General features: G+C 44.5%; 2 protein-coding genes across 3 annotated transcripts in view; one reads left to right on the top strand and one right to left on the bottom strand.

The window, feature by feature from the left end:
• LOC110527425 (sodium-driven chloride bicarbonate exchanger) overlaps nucleotides 1-10801 on the top strand; it is a 37240-nt gene extending 26439 nt beyond the window's left edge. The window contains exons 7-18 of one of the 2 annotated variants that reach the window (XM_090240320.1): nucleotides 767-1012; nucleotides 2816-2921; nucleotides 4730-4891; nucleotides 5413-5526; nucleotides 5697-5858; nucleotides 6168-6419; nucleotides 6577-6819; nucleotides 7106-7228; nucleotides 7367-7431; nucleotides 7719-7832; nucleotides 8107-8145; nucleotides 8736-10801. In XM_090240320.1, the coding sequence (XP_090096446.1) occupies nucleotides 767-1012; nucleotides 2816-2921; nucleotides 4730-4891; nucleotides 5413-5526; nucleotides 5697-5858; nucleotides 6168-6419; nucleotides 6577-6819; nucleotides 7106-7228; nucleotides 7367-7431; nucleotides 7719-7832; nucleotides 8107-8119 (1600 nt within the window). In that variant the 3' untranslated portion in view covers nucleotides 8120-8145; nucleotides 8736-10801. The remainder of the gene's footprint in view (nucleotides 1-766; nucleotides 1013-2815; nucleotides 2922-4729; nucleotides 4892-5412; nucleotides 5527-5696; nucleotides 5859-6167; nucleotides 6420-6576; nucleotides 6820-7105; nucleotides 7229-7366; nucleotides 7432-7718; nucleotides 7833-8106; nucleotides 8146-8735) is intronic. The other variant, XM_090240321.1, reaches the window with a different exon arrangement.
• Nucleotides 10431-22783, bottom strand: LOC110528803 (adenylate cyclase 10). The gene is made up of 32 exons (XM_036982855.2): nucleotides 22571-22783; nucleotides 22316-22420; nucleotides 22139-22177; nucleotides 21888-22031; nucleotides 21371-21576; nucleotides 21174-21264; nucleotides 20989-21077; nucleotides 20566-20757; nucleotides 20148-20269; nucleotides 19715-19791; nucleotides 19348-19537; nucleotides 19078-19133; nucleotides 18806-18977; nucleotides 18365-18557; nucleotides 18160-18246; nucleotides 17761-18041; nucleotides 17157-17368; nucleotides 16862-16993; nucleotides 16272-16559; nucleotides 15804-16112; nucleotides 15517-15559; nucleotides 15204-15417; nucleotides 14877-15017; nucleotides 14617-14783; nucleotides 14153-14309; nucleotides 13645-13849; nucleotides 13426-13522; nucleotides 13236-13351; nucleotides 12877-12994; nucleotides 12476-12671; nucleotides 11859-12047; nucleotides 10431-11211 (listed from the first exon to the last, which is right to left on the bottom strand). Exons 1-32 carry the CDS (start codon nucleotides 22725-22727, stop codon nucleotides 10993-10995), a joined length of 5004 nt encoding a protein of 1667 aa, XP_036838750.2. The 5' UTR covers nucleotides 22728-22783; the 3' UTR covers nucleotides 10431-10992.
• Between the last annotated feature and the right edge of the window lie 226 nt (nucleotides 22784-23009).

The following is a 23009-nucleotide window of genomic DNA, read 5'->3' as shown; positions in this document are numbered from 1 at the left end:
GTGAGTTTGCCCCATTTCAGATACGTTGTCACGTTGTCTCAGGTGTTCTCATCACTGTGACGTGGCTACAGTACGTTGTTCCTGGCATTCAGGAAGACTTTAAGTATACGGGTTTTTCTAAGGCTGTCAGTGTTTGTGCGTGTGTGTCACTCGTGTGAAAATTGGTGACAACCTCGGCCCAAGAAGAAATGTCCTTTTGGGCTAATGGTTAAGACGTTGGTCTTCCGAGTGGGAGATGGAGGTTCGCGTCCCACCAGTTACACGTGTGTGTGTTTGTCAACAGGTACTATGACTATGGCTATATATGCGAACAGATCTGGAACCAGGCTAATTTGAAATATATTGGCAGACAGTGTTTGGTACAATGTCTGTAGCACTGTACCACTGACATTTCATATGGACGGCTCCACTATAAATATATATAATATGTCAGTGACTCCATTTCTTCTCTGCAAAGATTTGGACAGAGTCAAAGTGCGTGCATGAGTGACTGGCTCATGCTGGATCATGTCTCTGTGAACCCAGTCATTCATGCACGCTCGCACTTTGGATTGCAGTCACATATTGTGTGTGTGTGTGTGTGTGTGTGTGTGTCCATGTATGTAGGCATGACTTGCCTAGTTAAATAAAGGTTAAATAAAAAATGAATAAATGTCCTTTTGGTCTAAAGGTTAAGACGTTGGCCTTCCTAGTGGGAGATGGGGGGGGGGGGGGGGGTTCGCGTCCCACCAGTTACACGTGTGTGTGTGTGTTTGTTTGTCCACAGGGACTATGACCTGTCCTACCTCTCCCTGAGGGCCTGTATCGGCCTGTGGACGGCGTTCCTCTGCCTGCTCCTGGTGGCTACAGACGCTAGCTCCCTGGTCTGTTACATCACCCGCTTCACAGAGGAGGCCTTCGCCTCGCTCATCTGCATCATCTTCATCTACGAGGCCCTGGAGAAACTCATCCACCTGGGGGAACACTACCCCATCAACATGAACAACAACCTGCAGAAACTCACCCAGTACTCGTAAGTCATGGAAATAATGTTAGTTAGTGGAACTAATACTCGTAAGTGGAAGTGGTATTCCTCTAACTACCAGTACTTTTAAGTGCAACTAGTAAACTTGTAGTACTCATAGGGGGAAGTAGTATTCCTTTAACTGCCAACAAATTAAACTAGTACTCTTAACCTTAACTCTTAGATAAAAAAGCTGCTATCTAGAACCTAAAAAGGCTTCTTTGGGTGTCCCCATGGGAGAACCCTTTGAAGAACCCTTTTTGGTTCCAGGTAGAACTCATTTGGGTACCATGTAGAAAGAACCCTTTCCACAGAAGGATTCTACATGGAACTCAAAAGGGTCCTACCAAAAAGGGTTATCTTATGGGGACAGCCAAAGAACTCTTTTGGAACCCTTTTTCTAAGAGTGTACTCATTAATGGAACCAGTGCCCCACTAACTACCGCTAATCTTAAGTGGAACTAGTAGTGGTAGGAGTAAATTGGACTTCTTTGTTTAAGTAGCATTCGTAAGTGTAAGGAGTACTCCACCTACAATACTGCAGGTGGAAAACAGTCCATTTTTTGGGGCCAAAACACAGACAGTAAACCAGAGTCCTGTACACAGTTTTAGTGTTAGCTAGCTACATCATCAAAGCACAGATGGGCAATATGGGCAGTTTATCCAGTTTTTTGGTAATGCTACAAGATTATTGCAGTAGGCTGAATAATCCCATGTGTAAACCCAGGGACATACATTAATACATGATGTAATTGTTCCAAGTCGATGTAATGTACGGTCAAAGCTCATGTTTTCCGTACATTGGTGAAGTCATAGAGAGGAATCCTTATGGGTCATTCCATGTCATTTCGTCAAGCCATGTCACCCACCATCTCAGATTGTTCTGAAATTGTTTCTGTAGTTAGAAACAGATATTAACATTCCTGAAACATTATTTTGTCTAAATATAATTTGATCTCTGAGAAATTAAGGTAATTGATTGCACACCAAATTGGCTGTTTTAATTTATAGGATTCACATAATCTTAAATAAATATAGTACCTAACATCCGATTTGGACCATAATTCTTCATAACAAAGAGTAAGACATGAGGAATCCAATAAAAGCCATCCACGGAACCCCAACATCCCACACCGAACTCATCCCAACAACCAGTATACAGTACCAGTTCTCTATGTCTGACACACAGTACGGAGCTGCTGCTTGGAGTATTGTTTCTTCATTATTTTGAATGTATTCCCTGTGAATCTGGTGATGTCGTTTCCCCATTGTTCAGAGAAATTAGTAATTGAAGTCACTTGTATTCTATACCATAAATTAGTGTGTACATACCAAGTTTTGCCCACTAGATGGAGCTGTTCCTGCTACTGCCACCACACCCCTTTATCCATTTTGCTGGTCTCTTGTGTTTATTAAATGGATCACAACATTTTCTTTGCTACTATAGGTATAAAACAAAATTGATTTTGCCCATATAAGTCCTATAAATTAAAATGGCCAATTTTGGTGCAATCCTGTAATTTCCCAGAGATCAAATTATATTTCAACAAAATAATATTTCAGGAACGCTAATCTTATCCGTTTCTAACTACAAAAATGATTTCAGAACAATCTGAGACAGTGGGCGTCAAAATCCTCTTTCTTGTGCTTTTTGAGGTGTAACAACTTATATAGTAGAGGACATAGGTGTGTTGACATGTGTAGACTGAGGCTGGAACATGAAGAGTGTGTGTCTACTCGTGTGTGTGTGTGTGTGTGTGTGTGTGTGTGTGTGTGTGTGTTCCCATGCATATGTGTGTTGTGCTCTGGTAGGTGTGCGTGTGTGGAGCCAAAGGATCCCAGCAACTCCACTCTGAGGTACTGGGAGGACAGGAACATCACTGCATCAGAGGTCAACTGGACGAGCATGGAGGTCAAGGTAAAGAGGGGTTTGAAGCCTAAAAGCTCTTGGGTTCAGGGGGATGAAGCCATGCTTTGTAAGGTAACTGACCCACCTCGTTCTGTAGCAGAGCACCAGCTGCACTGAGCAATCATCACATGAACTTCTAGAGGTCAGAAGTATTACAGTGCAGTGCAGGGTCAGGCACCATGGGGGACTATTGACCAATAACCACCCCCTGAAGTAATATTGATACATGATTGTTGTCTCTACTTTCTTGCCCTTTGTGCTGTTGTCTGTGCCCAATAATGTTTGTGCCGTGTTTTGTGCTGCTACCATGTTGTGCTGCTACCATGTTGTTGTCCAGTTGTGTTGCTACCATGCTGTGTTGTCATGTGTTGCTGCCTTCCTATGTTGTTGTTTTAGGGCTTTCTTTATGTAGTGTTGTTGTCTTAGGGCTTTCTTTATGTAGTGTTGTTGTCTTAGGGCTTTCTTTATGTAGTGTTGTTTCTCTTGTCGTGTTGTCGTATTTTTATTTTATTTTTAATCCCAACCCCCGTCCCCGCAGGACGCCTTTTGGTAGGCCGTCATTTATAAATAAGAATTTGTTCTTAACTGACTTGCCTAGTTAAATGTGTAAAATGTAGCTAACACTCCTTACTCAATTACTTCTAAAACATCACTCATCAGCAAATTGCGACACATATTATATTGTATACATATAGTGTATTTTTCATGGTGTAATAGCCGCCCCCTGGAGAGGGATGTGAGGCTATAGGGATAGTACAATGTGTTTCCCCAGAGGGAACAGAACAGCGTGACAGGATTAAAGACATGTAGGCAGGATTTCAACAGGATTTAACCATGTACAGTCACCATAGAGAAACAGTCACCGTAGAGCATTCTTTTAGTATTCACTGTGACTCTGTCACACATATGCACACACACATGCACGCACATACTGTATGCACACCTGCATGCACGCACACACACACTATGTGACTGCAATCCAAAGTGCATGTGAGCGTACATGAATGACTGGGTTCACACAGACATGATTCAGCATTGGCCAGTCACTCATGCACTTTGATTCTGTCCAAATCAGTGCATAGAGGACATGAAATATATTTATAGTGGAGCCATTCCTATGACATGTCAGTGGTGGAGTACTACAGAATATAAGCACTGTGCAGCATGTACAAACCTTTGACCTAACATTGAGTGTGCCAATGCATTTCCAATTAGCCTGGTTCCAGATCTGTTAAGTGTGTAAAGCCTATGGTTGTGGCAACCATACAGTAAGAGTTGGCTATCTGCAAACAGATCTGGGACCAGAGGATAACTTCGACTGGGTCTTATTATCTTTCCTATCTAGGTAACTTATACCTTACAGTGGCCGTGTCCAAATACCCATACTTGCGTTCTAAATAGTAGACTTTTTGGGTATGCAAAAATACAAAGTTTTATTGTATGTGAAATGTAAATAAATATGCATGCTTTAAATGGCAGGATGTCAGACTCAGTTCGGCTTTTCATCTAGTAGACTTTGCTGCACACTGTTGAGGAAGAGAATCGTCTTTTCACACCCACGTGTGTTTGACAACAGCTGATAATCAGAATAGGGGATGCGCTCTATAAACATAAACAAATAGTGGGGAACAAGCGCGATTGTGCATTAGATGATGACTTCTCAGTATGAATGAGTAGCATGTTGATATTTGAATGTAGTACTGTTAATACACAGTATGTAGTTGTAGTAGACAAGATGGCCAGTCTATCCTGTTAACTTCATAGGAAATACATGGGGTATGGAGTTCCACTCACATATCTCTCTGTATCTGCTGTAGGAGTGCTTTGTGTTCCGGGGGGAGTTTGAGGGCAGCGCCTGTGGCCCCCACGGACCCTACATTCCTGACGTCCTCTTCTGGTCCGTGGTCCTCTTCTTCTCTACTGTCTTCATGTCCGCTTTCCTCAAGGAGTTCAAGACCAGCCGCTACTTCCCCACCAAGGCACGTCCATCTACACCTCAGGCTTCCTGAGTGCGAGGAATGTGGACTGGTAGCCACATGTGCAGGGATTTCAATGATATTTTATTGATTGATGCTTGCCAAATAATCTCTCAGGCTTTGGTGGATGTATCAGTGTTAAACCGCCTACTGGTGCGTCATAATATGAAAATCTACCCATTCTATTTCGATGATGTGTCAATGAGTGCTGTGTGCCGCATGAGTAAGAATAGATTTTGTAGTATATTGATGCCTCCTTGTGGCATCTAAGAGATCCTACATTTACTTGCACTTTATCATTATAATGATTATGACTATTTGCCTTTATTTAACCAGGTAGGTCATTGAGAACACATAGTCTTTTACGACAACGACCTGAACACGATGGATGTGAACAACCGTGCAGACAAGTGAAGACTACAGACAAAGCAGACAATTCATTTGTATTCAAATGACACTGAGCAATAGGAGATTGGCCATAAGCTCAGGTCCTAGTTTGACTGTGAGTTTCTCTTGCTCTTCAGGTGAGAGCCCAGATCAGTGACTTTGCTGTCTTCATCACCATCCTTACCATGGTCCTAGTGGACTATGCCCTGGGAATCCCCTCACCCAAACTGCAGGTCCCCAACAAGTTCAAGGTGAGTACACACACACACACACACACACACACACACACACACACACACACACACACACACACACACACACACACACACACACACACACACACACACACACACACACACACACACACACACACACACACCACACTCACACACACACAAATCATGTTCACTCCCTCCCACAGCCAACCAGAGACGACCGTGGTTGGATCGTGAACCCAATAGGACGCAACCCGTGGTGGACCACCATAATCGCGGTCCTCCCTGCGCTGCTCTGCACCATCCTCATCTTCATGGACCAACAGATCACTGCTGTTATCATCAACAGGAAGGAGCACAAACTGAAGGTGATGGCTGCCAATTCAAGTCATTGTACTGTCAGCTTTTACAGCTAAAATGTGAAATTGAAAATGTAACCGGTCATTATTACAATATAATGAACAGTCAAAGCCCTAAAGGCTGATTCTATTTTGGGGTTTTGACCAAACATTTTTTGTGGACAAGGGCTATGGCTGGCTTTTCAACTAAAGCCTTGATTACTGTTCCTCATTTCTCCATAACTAAAGATGTGAACAGTATATCTCCTTATTGTTCATGTATTATATATAATAGCAATATGGATGCCATAACCCCACATCTCTGGTGTCCATCAACAGAAGGGTTGTGGCTACCACCTGGACCTGTTTGTGGTGGGAGTGATGCTGGGGGTGTGTTCTGTGATGGGCCTGCCCTGGTTCGTGGCGGCCACCGTGCTCTCCATCTCCCACGTCAACAGCCTGAAGCTGGAGTCAGAGTGCTCGGCCCCCGGGGAACAGCCCAAGTTCCTGGGGATCAGAGAGCAGCGCTTCACCGGCCTCATGATCTTCCTACTCATGGGCTGCTCCGTCTTCATGACCTCTGTCCTCAAGGTGAGGGAGGTGCGAGGTCAAAGGGCAGACCTCAGATATACATGAGATCAGTTACAACACACACACTTTAGCACAGTCATGCTCACAAGCGCACGTGCATGAGCATACATACAGTAACTGTTGAAGACTAAATGGAGAGCTGTCTGTCTGTTTCCAGTTTATCCCCATGCCTGTACTGTATGGAGTGTTCTTGTACATGGGAGCGTCCTCGCTGAGAGGTATCCAGTTCTTTGACCGTCTCAAGCTGTTTGGCATGCCGGCCAAGCACCAGCCAGACTTCATCTACCTGAGACACGTCCCCCTGAGGAAGGTCCACCTCTTCACCATCATCCAGCTCAGCTGCCTGGTCCTGCTGTGGGTCATCAAGACCTCAAATTATGCCATCGTCTTCCCCATGATGGTAACGTGTGTGTGTGTGTGTGGACGGTGGGGTTGTATTTGGGTGTATTTGGGCGTGTTGGTGGTGGTGGTGGTGGGGGGGGGGTTGTGTGTGTGTGTGCGTGTGCACGAGAGAGCGATTGAGAAAGAGACGTTATGTCTGAGTATGTTGGCATTTATTTAGCTTTTATATTGAATTCGGTATTCACCTTAAGCTTTACGTAGAGTAGGTACAGCCTGTGTCGACGTCATTCACCACACTGGGTTGACAGGAGGAGAATGTAAGGAGAAGTGCTTCTCTTCTCTAGGTGTTGGCTCTGGTGTTCATCCGTAAGCTTCTGGACTTCATGTTCACCAAGAAGGAGCTGAGCTGGCTGGACGACCTGATGCCTGAGTGGAAGAAGAAGAAACTAGAGGAAGGAGAAGAAGAGGTGTACAGTACTTGGTGCTCTTAAACATATTGAAGCCATACAGATATGTTAACACATTATGACTCTATCAATCATCTGGGCTTGTGGTGCAATAGTGTGTGATTTTAACAGTCACTTTTTTCATTTCTCTCTCTCCAGGATGAGCCCAGTATTATAGTGGAGGAGGAGGGGATAGTTACTTTGCCACTGGAAGGAAATTACAAGTAAGTCCAACTAACGAAACACCCAGAGACTGTGGGCACTAAAAAGTTAGTTTAAAAAAAAAAAACCTGGTACAGGTTTTGGTGACTAACTATATAGAGGGCCATGTTGCGCATGAGTTGTGTCAATACCGCGGCACAAGCACACTTTTTTTAGAGCCAGCAACAGAAAAAAAACGATTTCAACTAATTCAAGATCAGGGCCTAAGCATCAACACGTTTCAGAGGATGTCTTGACCATGAGAACCTGCAGTGACTGACAGAGCACCCTTGGTTTTTGTGTTCTGTAGGAGCGATCCCGCGACGGTGAACATTTCCGACGAGATGTCCAAAGGCTCCTTCGGGAACGTGTGGAATAGTATTAGTCCCAGTGACAGCGCCAAGAAGGAGCCAAGCTCCAAAAGGTTTGGAATGTCCACCAATCAATCAATCGATATCAACGTTTCACCAAAAATGCCATTTCATCTATTTATTGGACCTGTATATTAGCCGCAGGCCATTTACTTGTCCAATCTCAACTACTGTCCTGTTTTCTATTGTTCATGGTGTGAATACTGTAAAACATATTTCATGTGGATATCAAAGGTGGATTTTGTCCTGCCCTTCGTTGTAGAGATATAGATGGTCATTAACTTCTATCTTGACTCCTATCCTTTCTCATTCCATTCCCATCATAAGCTCCCCTTCCTAACCTCTCAGGAGCTCATTATCCCAAAGGTAAGTGAATCCCAATCCTCCGTGGCATGGTGTTACGTATCTTGTCCCTCCATTGCAGTTTTCTAGAACCAATGTGCAGTTTATCATTGTATGATGTGGAGGTGCCAATATGAACGTGATGGTCTTTTGTCGTGCAAGTGTGCCTGTAGTTTGAGTGTGGGACTTCAGTCTTAAGTACCCTGGAGCAACCTATTATCTCTTGACCCGTAAAGATCCACAGTAGAAACCACCAACTCAAAGTTGGCACTCAGGTCTAAACAAATGTCCCAAGGCGTCTCTCTTTGTTTTTAATGTTTCATGCTCACTGGTTTGGGGAATGTGAATGCATGGGTATGGTGGACAGACACACACACACACACACACACACACCGCATGCTCTGGTGTGGTTTGCCTCTGTGGTGGTTGGGGACAACTGCATCACTAGGGTGGTTATGCATGATGGTAATAATACCCCAAGTCAATGGAGTGCGCGACACTTCTGCCATGCAGGGCTCCAATACACAATGCCATCCAGCTGGTCAGTTCAGTGGTATACTGTATGTAGTGTCTCCTCTAATACTGTTTGTGACACATAGCCTTTTGTTTTCCAGTGGTTGCGAGAGAAGACAAAAGAGGAAGGACTCAAAGTTGGACAGAGAGACGAGTTTGTGATCCATACCGGCTTCGTCACCGTTCTGTGGAAAATAACTCCTAACGTGCCACACTCGACCACCTCTGAACTGTGCTGCACCATGCGTTCTCGTCATGTAAGACTGTGTGTGTGTGTGTGCAACTCGTGTAAATCTTTTAGAAACAGTGTTACCCTATGGAGGAACCAACAAACATTAACTGTGATTATTTTCTATGTATGTCAATGTATGGTGATACCAGCAACAGAGGAAGCAAGGAATTCATATTATAATGTCTATCTACCCGTGGGCCAATTTATGACAGATGTAAGATCTTAATTTGAGCAGGTTTGCTACAGCAGGAAAATAATCCTGAAGTATGGATTATAATTAATGGACATTTTTGTAAGGGCTGAACATATTTTCATAAGGTAAAATCAAGTCTGACATTTTTACGCGGAAATTACAAAACTTCAGACGGCTTTTTAAACCGTAAATACACTACAGGTTTAGTATTTCTGCAACAGGGTGATCAAATTAAGATCCTACATCTGTCTCAACCAAATAGTTTTTAAAGCAACCTTACTTTTTAATGGAATCGTTTGTATTTTGTATGTTTTTTCTATTTTTTTCAGCATAGTAATCCTTTAAAAAAAGTAAATTACAGTATACAACGAAAATCTTGTTCATGGAATAATCGATGTGTTTAGTTTTGTAATTTGACATCACTGTCGGGTCTCTGCACTTAACGATACGAAAACAGTATACTGTATATGTATCAAATTAAAGTGTTAAATGTACAAGTTTTTTTCTTGAAATCTCATTTGTAAAAATTTTCACTGCCATTTTCCAGAAGATTTGTTGATAGTATTCTTTCTCCATTACAGGCCAGTGTTATATTTCAGGCATTGGGGACCATTACATTCCAGTTAGCATAGCCCTGCCATTCTGTACCTATTGGGAATGTGATTCCTTTAGGGTTTTAACCATAGACTTTCAATGAACACCATGTAGTAATTTATAGGATCTCTGGTTTTAACGATCAAATTGTCTTTGAAGTCGTTTGATGACCATGTAGAGATACAGTGCCTTCAGAAAGTATTCACACCCCTTGACTTTTTCCCCATTTTGATTTTTTGGTCAGTGGCCTACAAACAATAACCTCTAATGTCAAAGTGGAATTGTTTTTTGAAATTAACAAATTCATTCAAAATGAAAAGCTAAAATGTATTGACTCAGGGAGTTGAATACTTATCTAATCAAGATATATTACTGTATTTTTTAAAATTATTAATAGATTTGAATTTTACAATTAAATTCATTTTAATCCCTTTGTGACACGAAATGTGGAAAAAGTCAAGGGGTGTGAATACTTTCAGGAAGGCACTGTACATGTGTGTTCCACGGGCATACAAATGTGTCTTACCGGCATACTGTTCCAGTCACCCTGTCGGTACGTTATGTGATATCTTCTCCTGCATTCCAGTTTGTTTGACACCTACAAAGTGATGTTGTGTTCTGATTCTGAACTACCAGTAACTGTATTTAAACACCTGCACCGAGGTGAATCAAACTTAGCAGTGTCTTTCTACCGGCTGTTGTGGTTAATTGATAGAAATGCAATAATAGCTTTGTGAGAAAGGGCAAAATGTAATAAAGTGAAGACTCTTAACGATGTACTATACATAGTATATTTTATTCATGTGTAAAGTGTTACTAATATGTTACTAAAAACTTTGAATTGGGGTAAGTGAAAACTCGTGGTTTTTATGTCGTTGACGTCTATCCCATTGTACTGTGTTGATGGATTTTACTTATTAGAGAAATAAGAATGGATCAATATCAATATCAAATTTTGGCCACTTTACTTGTGGAAATCTGCCTTTAAATTTAGTATTGATAGCTGAAGACAAGTTTATGTTTAAGAGTTTATCGACTCATCTGTGGAAAATGATCAATTCAGATATTTGTTGTTCTATTATAAATGTGATTTGTTAAATGACAGAAAGAGAGAGAAATGTAGGAAACAATAAAGTGACTGAAACATCCTTTCATTTGGTGAACGTTCATATCTTGGCCATCCACTTCGGATCGAGATGAAATGATACCAACACTCATTAACCCCTAACACATCACAGTTCAAAACCAAATCGCCAATGACCTTACTTCCTTTCTATCTGTTCCAATAGCTTTCCCCATATACAGTGTTCTCCACACTCTCAATAAAGGAACCGGGTCCCTATCCTTGGCCTTTGAGGAGCTGGGTGTCCTCTGCCTTTGGGGCGAGGTGCAGGCTGGAGTTGTCAGCCCAGATCTCGCCCCCCACACCCACTAGGGTGTAGCGGGTATGGGCCAGCGCCTCTGGGTCCATCACCCTAGCCTCCTCCCAGCTGGGCATGGTCAAAGTGGAAGCGAACCAGTTGCTGGTACTCTGCCTGAACACGCCGAACCACGAAATCTGAAGAGGTAGACAGAGAATATTCACAACATATTAGAAATGTCCTTAAATAAATAAATAATACATACTAATACGCACTACTTGTGTAGGCTATCAAGGGGAAAATACATCTACTACAGTGGAGGCTGGTGAGGGGAGGACGGCTCATAATAATGGCTGGAATGGAGTAAATGGAATGTCATGATACACATAAACCACGTGTTTGATACCAATCCAACCACTCCATTCCGGGCATTATTATGAGCCGTCCTCCCCTCACCAGCCTCCACTGGCTTGTACTACATGGTATACGACGTGTAACTGCAGTCTTCTAAATGCATGTGGTTGAGGTTTCTGTTCTGTGTGTGTGATGACTGCATACACATCACAGGAGGTTGGTGGCACCTTAATTGGGGAGGACGGGCTCGTGGTAATGACTGGAGCGGAATCAGTGGAATGGTATCAAACATGGTTTCCAGGTGTCTGTCATTCCATTCGCTACATTCCAGACATTATTATGAGCTGTCCCCCTCTCAGCAGCCTCCTGTGAATACTCATTACAGGGTGTGTGCGACTGTGTGTGAGATGAGCCATGCATCCAATACGTCCTGCCTGATTTTGTGTGTGTGTGAGTTTTGTCATCTCAGGCCCTTCCTCCAGTACTGTACCTGGTTCTGTGTGATCCAGCTCTCCTCCAGCTTGTTGCCGTGCTGCTGACACAGCTTTAAAGCCTTGTTGAGGATGGCGTTGGCCAGAGCCTCGTGGCCCGCCAGCACGTACATGTAAGCTCTGAGGTGCAGCACCCGGGGCGCGTACATCTTGCTGGTCGAGTACTTCCGGTTGAACTCTGTGAAGTGCTGCATAAGAAATACTATGGCTATTAGGACAGTTTCAGGGAAAACATTTATCATTTGGCTGTGTGAGTTTTCTAAAGGTACATTATACACAACTGTGTGTGTGGGGGCATGTGATGGCATATGTGCGTGAGGGAGAGCTTGAGAGAAAGACAGAGCGTCCTAATATGAGTGTGTGTGAGCGTGTGCATAAATGTTAGTCATTTAGCAGACGCTCTTATCCAGAGCAATTATGATTAAGTGACTTGATCAAGGGCACGACGGCAGCTTTTTCAAGTCGACTGACTTTGGGATTCGAACCAGCAACCTTTCGGTTTCTGGCCCAACGCTCTTAACCGCTAGGCTACCTGGGCTACCCGTCACTAGGCTACCTGTCGCTAGGCTACCTGTCGCTTGGCTACCCGTCGCTAGGCTACCCGTTGCTAGGCTACCTTCTGTGTGCTCTGGTAGATGGTTTTGATGTGTTGGTTGTGCTCCACCAGGGCCTTTCTGAACAGCAGCACATGACACTCCAGGAACATGACCACGCCGTTGATGGAGTGGATGGATGAGGGAGCCTGTCGGGTCACTCCACAGGCCTTGGTGTAGAAGAAACAGGCCTTCTCCCACTCACACAGACGGGCATACCTAGGCCGAACGGGACACACGCACACACACAGACAGCAAAGATAGTAGGGTGGACTAGAGTATAGCTTAGGGCTGCATTTTGAAAGGCAAAACATTGTAGAACGTTTAGCTAGAAATATGTTATGTAGAACAGAAATGCCTCTCTGGCAAGTAGAGAAAATAATCATGTGCGCTCTACTCATAACACTTCTATCAGTCCACTGACCACAGAGCCAGAGCAGAGTAGAGGTTCATCATCAGACTCTTGTCAGCCACCAGGTTAGGGTCTGACTGGGACTCCTCCACAAAGGTGTAGCACTCCTCAAACGGACGGAAGGCAAAGCCTGGAACACACACCATGAGACCCAACCTATGCTAGTGGTCCTCTGTAGCTCAGTTAGTAGAGCACGGAGCTCGCAACGGCGGTTCGATTCCCAGGACCAACCATATGTAAAATGTATGCGCGCATGACTAAGTCACTTTGGATAAAAACTAAATGGCATTTATAATTATTCTCCATTAGTTCATTAACTAAGATATGTCACGTGGAGATGGTGTCCCACAGTGATGGAATATCCAACTTGCCTGAGTAGAGCAGGAAGTCAAAGCAGCCTGCATAGAACCAGCCTTTAGCCGTGCTGATGCGGGTCCTGTTTCCCAGGTACTCCAGACTCTGCATCAGCTGGACACACTCCTCATACCTGGGTATCATAGTATTCAACAGTAGATAAGGTACACATCCCAGTAAAAGAAACAAGTAGAAGTAGTGCTTCACCTCTGTGTGAGGAGGAGGGGTGTGTGAAGGACAGAGATCACCAACATGTCCAGGCCCCGGCGGTTCGTCAGCTTGCTGATCTGCTCTGCTCGGAGACCTGAGAAGTAGAACTACTTTCAATACTGAAACTTTTTTGCTATTTATTTCTTCTCTGTCTGTCTCGCTTGCTTACACACTTATTTGTTTAAACCGAAGACACACATCCACTCCTCTCCTCACCATACTGGATGGAGTCGTGCAGGGCTCCGGAGCAGAGCTTGACGATGGAGAGGGAGCGTATGAAGTAGCTGGTGAGGATCAGGCCCTCCATGCAGTCAGGCAGCTCAACACAGGTTCCACACAGCATCCTCTCATAGATCTTACACCGGTCGTCCTGGCCATTCAGCTGACAATACTGGAGGTAGTCGATGCACGAGAAGATGATCTATAGACAGAGGTGGTGTGTCTGCGAGTGAGAGGGATGTGGAAGAGTGTAGGGGTGAATGTATACCAGGGTTCCCCAACTGGCAGCCCGCGGGTGCTTTTATTTATCCCTGCTGTATACTCTCTAAAGGATGGAAGACTTAGAGAATGTCAGATCATCTGTATTTCCTGATGAATCAATCTCTGAACAGTGTCTCTCTTTCTCCCCCCTCTCCCTCTCAACACACTGAGCCACATTGTGTTTGAGATTTCCACTGACCGAACAAACCCTGTAAAAAACAGAGAAGCAGAGTAAACAATCCACCTTGGTCTCCTCTGCACTCTTCTGGGCTGAGTTCATCTCCATAGTGATGGCCAGCGATGCGTTGAGCATGTTCTTGGGAGCTCTCCTCATGCAGCCGATCTGCCACATGTACGACAGACAGCAGATCTGCTCGTGGAGGAACGCCAGCTTCTTCTCTCTTTGGACACCAAGACAACAACAATAACAACATCTAAACAACAAAACCTTTATAAAAAGTGGAGCATGCACACGATTGTAAGATCCACTCAATTGATGGTGGAGCGCCTACATCACCACTGTGCTAGAGTTTATCTTTATAAAACTTTTTTACTGTTTGAGTTGAATGCAGATAAATGACTTAATTGTAGGTTGCGGTATGTTGTATTATTTTGTCGTCAATAAACTGAAAATAGTTGATATTATAGTGCTTGCTGTGTATAAAATTGGTTTAATCTTTATAGGGGCTTGTTGAACATAGAACACACCCAGGGTTGTCAGGGTTCTTGAATCTGTAGCACAGACTCTTCATCTTCTCACAGACATACTTCAGGGACATGGCCACGCGGTTCGTAGGGAGACGTCTGTTCAGGAGCCGTAGGGCGCTGGAAAACATGCTCTCAGCCTCCTCGATTTGGCCTGTGTTGTACAACACCTACATGTACAACAAACTAAACACTTTAGTTTGAGAAAAGCACTATTTTCCTTATCCTTTGAGATCATAAATATCATTTCAGTGAACTGTTACCTCCCCTCTGAGACGGAAAATACAGGCTCTCTCAAAGTTGTTGATTTTCACTTTGACTTTCGGGTCGGCAGTCTCAAAGGCCGGCTTGCCCACTTTCAGATTATCCAGTATGATCTTGGCTTCGTTTAAATAGGACAGGGCCTGAGAGCGAGAGCGAGAGCGAGAGCGAGAGCGAGAGCGAGAGCGAGAGCGAGAGAGAGAGAGAGAGAGAGAGAGAGAGAGAGAGAGACAGAGAGAGAGAGAGAGAGAGAGAGAGAGAGAGAGAGAGAGAATTTCTGTATGAGCATGAACAGATCAGAAAAAAGTGTAAAGGACACACACACACACCTTGAGGTTGTTGGAGAGGTAAGCCGATGCTGCGGCGGTCTCTAGCAGGTAATAAAAGGTTTTGGGCACGTCGCCCACGCCTGTGCAGTGGCGCACCATGGGGCACAGCACACACTCCGTCACCTGGGCACACCTACACTTCCTGGTTCTGTCCACTGTGGTGTTGTACTCATTCACCATAGAATCTAGTTTCAACAAGAACTCGTCCTCCTCACTGACACACGCAAACACACAAATACATTTGTTATGGAATCAGCCCACTTGTATTACTGGCCAGCTGATCTGGGACCAGGGGTAGAATATAAAACCTTACCTGTTGGGATGCAAAGGGCTGACCTGGTTCAGTTGTATAGTCTCTGAGAGGTGGAGAGGAGAACAACAGCAACAGCACACGTCAAATCAACCCTCAATGGTTACTTAGATCAGTTGGTTACAGCGTCACTAGTGTCAATCAATCTGCATGAAGTGTTTGTGTGTGTGTGTGTGTGTGTGTTTGGCCGAGCATGAGTGTTTGCGTCTGTCTCTCAGGGAGTGTTTGTGTACGTTTTCTCAGCTTGCGTGTGCTTCTCTAGCGGAGAGGTCAGTGGGTCCATCACTCACCCTTGGGGAGCCCCAGTGTACTTTGGCCCAGGAACAGGGCCTCCCCAGACTCTTGTACGTTGAGCAAACTCGGGTGGATCTCGATGAGGTTGTTCCCTATAGCCGCCTTGTGGCCGAAGATGAACTCGGCAATGCCGCAGTCCCTGCAGCGGTGGGCCTGCTTGAGGAGGTAGCTGGCACACTTCTGGTGGATCTCTCTCTTCTGCTCCTTCAGCCACAGCTCGTAGGCCGTCTCCTTGACCAGGGCCGTACAGAAACGCATCACCCTGCAGCGCCACGCGCCGTCCACAGATGCCTTGCCTGACACTTCTGAGAGGGGGGGCGAAGGAGGAAGGGCGAGAGAAATATACATGAGAGTGGGAGATAGATTTGGGGGGAGGAAGGTAGAGAGAGTCAGAGGGGAGACAGAGAGAGGTAGAGAGAGTGAAAGTTTTCCTTGTCTGCGCTAGCCTCAGCTCCACTACTGACCTTCACGGACGTCTTCTTGGCTGTCCTGGACACAGTAGCAGTTGAGTGCGTCCCAGCACTCTGACTCCTTGGTGAGTTGCTTGGTAAACTGCTTGGGCTTGGAGCCGCACTCAAACGTGCCCGACTTGAACAGGGAGGTGAGCGACAGGTTGAGCTTGTCGGGGTTTTCTGACTCTGGCAGGATGTTGATGAGCATCTGCGTGGTGATGGTTTGGCCGATGATGGCAGCACACTTCACCACCATCTGGTCGGCCGGCTGCAGGTGGTCTAGGTGGGCCAGGGCCATGCCTGAATAGAATTCCCTTTCATTAGTAGATTGGTTGGTAGAGAATGGCGCTTACAACGCCAGAATAGCGGGTTCGATTCCCGGGACCACCCATATGTAAAATGTATGCATGCATGACTAAGTCACTTTGGATAAAAGTGTCAGCTAAATGGAACTTATTATTAGTAGGCCAATAGACATGCCTGAACAGAAAACATCCTTAATGATTTTAGTGTTTTATTTATGAGTCATTTCTATCAAATAAGACTAATGAGATGAGGTTGCATTGTGTTTGGGGGCAGAATGCAGGAACCCTGTACCACACCTTTCAATGTCAGAGGGATGGGAACTTCGTGGAATTTGGCAGCTTCTCCGACAAAACAGACCAAAGCACGGTCAACAAAATGGTCCAGGGCTGTGATCTTGCGGGATTTCAACATGGATGCCTTGGGTGGACCTGCAACATTACAGTGTTTCACAAACAAGGGTGTTGATTGGCTGGGAAACCTGCCACTCATATATTCTCAGCCAATAGGTCTGTCCGTTTCACAGACAAGGGTGTTAATAGGCCGGGAGACCTCCCACTCAGACATTTTCAGCCAACAGATCCATCTTCCTACCCAGCGCTCCGGCCCTGGCGTCCTCCTCTTGCCCCACCTGGCTGGGTTTGGAGCAGTGTACCACCAGGGTGGGCTCAGGGAACAGGATGTCTACGTCTTTAGCCTCATCCTCCCCCTCCACCTCCTCGATCACGATCAGATTTCCCAGATACAGACTCTTCAAGAGCTCCTCACAGTAGTATGGAACTCCATGGCTTCTCTCCACCAGGAACCTATAAAACAGATGACACTTTTAATTGATACATGGCATGTTTTTATGAGGTAACTCGGCTTCTTCTGTGAAATATTCATGTACTGAGACAATGACAGCCTTAGAATGAGTCTTTAAAAAATTGCTAGAGTCGACAAGCCAATTCAAAAATGTACATTCAAATAAATGACTTTTTACTTCCTCTGGAATTCGATGCTTCAGTTGTCTTTGAGGGGTCAAAGGTCAAATTGGGGTGCTTATATTTGTCCTGTTTCACTGTATGTACAAGTGGGTAACCTGAACGTGTGTGAGGTGTGAAACTCCCAACTCCCCCCCGAGACACCCTCGGCGAGTCGATATGTGTAACATATGTATATTAACACAGTGTGTGTGTGTGTGTTCGTGTACACGTACAGCTCCACCTCGCTAGGGATGCGGACCACCCCCAGGATCTGGCAGGCTAGCTGGGCGATGACGGGGGGCTCCAACCCAGGCAGGTTAAGGTAGAGGGTCCGGGGGTCCTTGATGATGCGGCTAAGCTCCGAGAAGGGCCCGCTCTGACTGGTGTGGGGGAGAAGGGCCATACACACCAGAACCGAGGCTTTTTCACATGCTTCGAGCAGGAAGGTCAATGAGGATCGATCCACAAAGTGAGCCTGGTCCAACACGTACACGCACGGCTCGTCCTCGGCGAACTGGACAGACCACACACACGTAGTTATCACGAATCAATTGAATTCTAAGTAATCAAACAATCAATTCTCCACCTAAGTCGTGTTTTTACATCATCCACGTTATTTTCTTCTACATTACCTTGCAAAACAACTCCAGAAAGTAGTTCCTCATCTTCTTGTTCTTCGTTTGACTGTCCATGAGTGACACATCTTTCGACACAGGAAACTAAAAGCATAGAACAGATCTTACAGAAAAGACCCATCTACCCTCGTTAGCTACTACCAAACAGAATAAGAACTTTTAGAAAAGCAACAGTTCAGAGACCTGTTAGTCAAGGACCTACCTTGACTAACAGGATATCATTGAGAAGGCAGAGGTTCTGCCTCATCTTTGGGTCTAGGATCTTGGAGAGGAGGACTCTCTCTCGCTCGGCGTAGCTCTTACAGTTCTGAACTGACATGACGATGGCCAGTAGGGTCTGGAGGGCGTAGTTGGACTGCTTGATGTCCGTCTTGGCCAGCTCAAAAGAGATCACTCTGAAAGAAATCCCCCATTGTTGATGTCTATTTTTCTTTGTCACTACTGGAGTTGACTTACAACGAAATTAAATGACCACGGCTTGGGATACAGCACATATCTGTTTGTATTATCAACTAGCCTGGTGTCAGATCTGTTTGTGCATTTGGCATGACAATGACCATCGTAGTTGCCAAGACCTGAGCTGGGACCAGGCTAACTAACCAGGCTGATCTGGGACCAGGCTAAACTAACAGCTGGCACTGACCTGACTCCCTCCTTGGCTGTTCTGTATACCACCTCAGCCAGCAGGCGGCTCTTGCCATAGCCGATAGGTCCCTCGTAGATCAAAACATTGTTGTAGTTCTTGTGACCTGCAGCCCTGGCCTCCAAGAAGCCCTTCAGCATGCTGGAGTACACTTCAATTTCTTTCTCTCGGCCTAGCGCAACATTATGAGCGCAACATTATCATTCAAATCAATGTGATCTTCCACGATGAATGCATGTCATTCATAATCGTCAATACTTGAGAAAACTCACCCAAAAGAGGATATCCCTCCTCTCTCTCAACGGACATAGGTGCTTTACCAACAGTTCTGGAGATTAGATTTTGTTTTATAAGCATGTATGAACCTTTAGAATTTCTTATTACAATTGCAATGTCTCATTATGTAGCTTTTCAATACAAGAAAGCCACGACAATACACTTAATTATCTAACATGACAATAGTCCAGTCCTCAATATGAAAGTGAGTACCAGTCAAGAGTTAATGGAGTATAAATGATGTTGGTCACATCAGATGGTCGTACATCTGCTGTTTATTGGCCATGAACTGATAAAGGACTCCAGGGTTCTTGACTCCCTTCATGGCTTTCTTGGGCAGTTCGTTAAAATAAAACGCGGGCAGTTTTGAGTAGTAGCAAGTCTCGCTGTCACATGACACCACCCCGGGGTAGTGCATCATCAGCCGTGCCGCCAGGTTCACCTTACGACCAATCACTAACGGCAAAGGACACAGAGATAGAGTTCAAAGTGCACTGGTCAAAATCTGAAAATAATAGTTATGTGAGTTAAAAAAAAACAATATAAAAGAGTCTACAACAAGTTATAGTAAGGTGGCAGTGGCAAAGCACAGTTCCAGCTGAGAGTTCAAGAGGATGTCAAGGTGTATTGTACCTGTGTATTCATGCCTCACTGGATGTCCTACTACACCACAGAACACTGGACCTGTGGTTACTCCAACAGAGACAGTCCTGTTGGACAACATTGGACCTTTTGTTAACTAACTATACAACATATTGCCCTCAAGTGTAATACAGATGTAGGATCTTAATTTGAGCCAGTTTTCTATAGCAGGAAAATAGTCCTGTAGCAAAAGAAAATGTGAATTATTATGTGAATTATAATTCATGGTCATTTTTGTAGGAGTTTATACATTTTTCGTAAGGGAAAATCAAGTGGAAATTACAAACCTCAAATACACTTAACATGTCCTGCATTGCAGGGAAATGATCCGGCAACAGGGTGATAAAATGTAAATCCTACATCTGTAGCTTGATAAAAATTAAAGGCATGTGGTCTTAGAATATTAGGATCAAATGGGACTTACTTGAGGCTGCGGATCTCTTTCTGGCAAAGGTCATGTACTCCATAGGCAGCCTGTAAGGCGTGGGCACTCTCATCCTCCCGCTTGTCCCCAGGGAGCCCAAACAGACAGAGGAAAGTACAGCCCTGCAACAAATTCCTTGTTATTTAAAAACATATAGCGGGTTTGACTGAAGAAGAAAGTATTGGTGAGTGCACCCATTGTTTCTGTTTCTCGTTAATTGTGCTTGTAGTTTTTCTCATTGCCACCGGGAACAGAGAATTGCTGGGTTGTTTTCATTTGTTCACACCGTACCAAAACATTTTGCATTTCTTATTGGACAAGTTCAGGTTAGTCCCTCCCTGTTTCAGCCTGGTTACGTTCATTTGGTTCCTACTGAATAAACCCCCAGGATTCCACCTTGAACAAACCACTAACTGACCTTGTCGAACATGAACACTTTATTGACCCTCCCGTGGTGCTTGACTATCTGCTGACCAATGCCAATGGCAGCCTGGTGGATGGTCATACACTGCTCCTGGTCACTCTCTCCTCCCTTGAACTGCATGTTGACAAACACTATGGTGGCCGGACGCATCTCAGAAAGATACTCCAGAGGCTGGTCGTCATCTATCTAACGAGGGAGGAGAGGTCAGAATAGAAAACCATGGCTACGTTCCAGTGACCGTACTAACATACTTAGTAGAATGTTTAGCTCAATACATTTCTTAATTCTAGGTTAGTAGTAGTGTGGACATTAAAACAGAGCCTACATTTATACATTCACAAAGTGATTCTGATTTGGGAAAAAACTGACAACTTTTGCTATTGTACAGAAAGTGGACGGTAGTAGGTAGGTTCTTACCTTCTGCAAAACCGTTTTCATGATGTACTTCCGTAAAGTTTTCTCAAGCTCGGCGTTTGGCATCAGTCGAGATGCTCTCCTCACACACTCTGTAGACCAAAAAAAAGGACTGGTTAGGATGTTACAACACAACCGTAGAAGTAGAAATATCACAGGCTGATATCTAGCTACTCTCGTTACGGTACCTCTTGTCACTTTGTCATGCTCTACAGACGTTCCTATTGAATCCTGGTACTTCTCAACAGAGAAACTGGGCTCTCGCTTGATGTATCGCACCTGCATTGAATGACAACCATTCACATAAAGTAATCTAGAAACCACCTGCCTGCTTGAAACTGCATTCATCATAAATGTATCCATCCATCCACAAACACACACACACCTTCACGGCTCTCTCGTTCTCTATGGGGTCAATGGCGATGTTGTCCCGCTCACATAGTTCCCAGGCGTTAGGTGACAAGATGATTGTGCTGGCCACCGCCAAACCCTCTGCCAGCCGCACCTCGTCTACCGCCCGGCCAATCACCACAAAGTACTGACTGATCTCGTCTCCTACGATCACCTTGGAGAGCTTCCCAGCAGATATACCTTGGGACAGCAGAGGAGAAAGGGTATCATATTTGAGGTTCTAGTAGCCTATAAAGTCAAGTGTAACCGGATAATAAGGGCACAAATTCACAAAGAGTAGAGTACTGATCTAGGATCAGGTCCCCCTTATTCAAATCAAAATCAAATCAAATGTTATATTTAGCAGATGTTATTGTAGGTGCAGCGAAATGCATGTGTTCCTTGTGATTTAAAAGGAAAAACTGATCCTAGATCTGCACTCTTTGTGAATGCAGGCCCTGGTGTTATAGCACAAACACGTCTCTCGGCCTGTAGGAGACTCAGACAAGCACCTATTTTAACTTTTAGCTGACAGCCCACTTCTGTCTCCCGGACTCCACACTGGTCCTGGATGTTGAGGCTGCATTTGACTACCAGGGAGATTACTTCACTGAGCTGGACTCTCTCCACAGTCCATAGAGCCAAGATGGCATCGCCTGTGATTAAAAGTTGTTTGGCCATGAAGAGTTGAAAAGCACTGTAGGTAGGAATTGTGATTATGGTGAATCTGTGTCTAAAAGCTGAGAGGGAAGCCTATTGTTACCTGCATAATTCAGAATATCTCCCCCAGCATCAAGAATATCTGAAATACAGGCAACAAAGCATTGCTTGGTAATATTATTTTTTTAGACTAATTTATTCTAAGTTAAGTTAACTAACGGTACATCACGTTAGATTGATATTGTATTGCTTTAACTTAATAAAACCATCGCTAACTTACGACTGACTATTTCCCCAATGTAGCTGTTAAGCGTGCGTGTCAACTCGTCTGCTCCATAGCCTTTCTTGCTACTCAAACTGAATTTCTCAGTCAGATTAGTAAAGCCTAAAAAATATACAAAATGGATTAGTTGACTTCCAGCTAGTGGGTTAGCAAACGTTAGCTAGCTAGCTTCTAAACGTAGATCGAAAGGGAATTCCAGCTCATGTTAGCTGGCGAGATAGCTAATGTAGCTAGCTACTGAGATTAGCTTGCCTGAGACATCCGCGAAGAGAAGGACTCCATGAAAGTTCTCTGCGTAGGGGATATCGTTGGTGAGGGTGCTGTAGACAACAAGATCAGGTACATGGGCAGCTATTTTGCTTATTTTGTACGAGTCCTCTATCTCACCCTCTCCCTTTATCCAACCCATTTTAGATGTAGTTTAGGGGCATCATGTTTTTCCGTTGAGCGAATCTGAACGGTCGTTTTTTTCCGTGAAGAATTCCGTTCTAGAATTCAACTGTTCACTACAAACTGGTTCACCAATTCAAAAACAAGTAGCTATGAAAATTATTTTTTTAATAACTAAACGTTACTTGAATGCCATGCATTTCGGTTTCAGAACCATGGACAGAGCTTCTTTGAGACGCAAAACCACAGCTTCTCAACTCTAGTCTAGTACATAAACTACGATCATTGGCACAACAGTTGA

Source organism: Oncorhynchus mykiss, chromosome 7 (genome assembly GCF_057628025.1).
Source record: "Oncorhynchus mykiss isolate SJ-2025 chromosome 7, ASM5762802v1, whole genome shotgun sequence".
NCBI classification, from domain to species: domain Eukaryota; kingdom Metazoa; phylum Chordata; class Actinopteri; order Salmoniformes; family Salmonidae; genus Oncorhynchus; species Oncorhynchus mykiss.
Note: the sequence above shows the minus strand (reverse complement) of the source record. Positions and strands in the feature narration are given on the sequence as shown.

Coding starts and splice junctions, on each gene's coding strand:
- LOC110528803 (XM_036982855.2), bottom strand. CDS start 22,727: ATGGGTTGGATAAAGGGAGAGGGTGAGATAGAGGACTCGTACAAAATA. Junction 22,178..22,315: donor CATTGGGGAAATAGTCAGTC/GTAAGTTAGCGA, acceptor CCTGTATTTCAG/ATATTCTTGATGCTGGGGGA. Junction 22,032..22,138: donor AGATATTCTGAATTATGCAG/GTAACAATAGGC, acceptor TTTTAATCACAG/GCGATGCCATCTTGGCTCTA.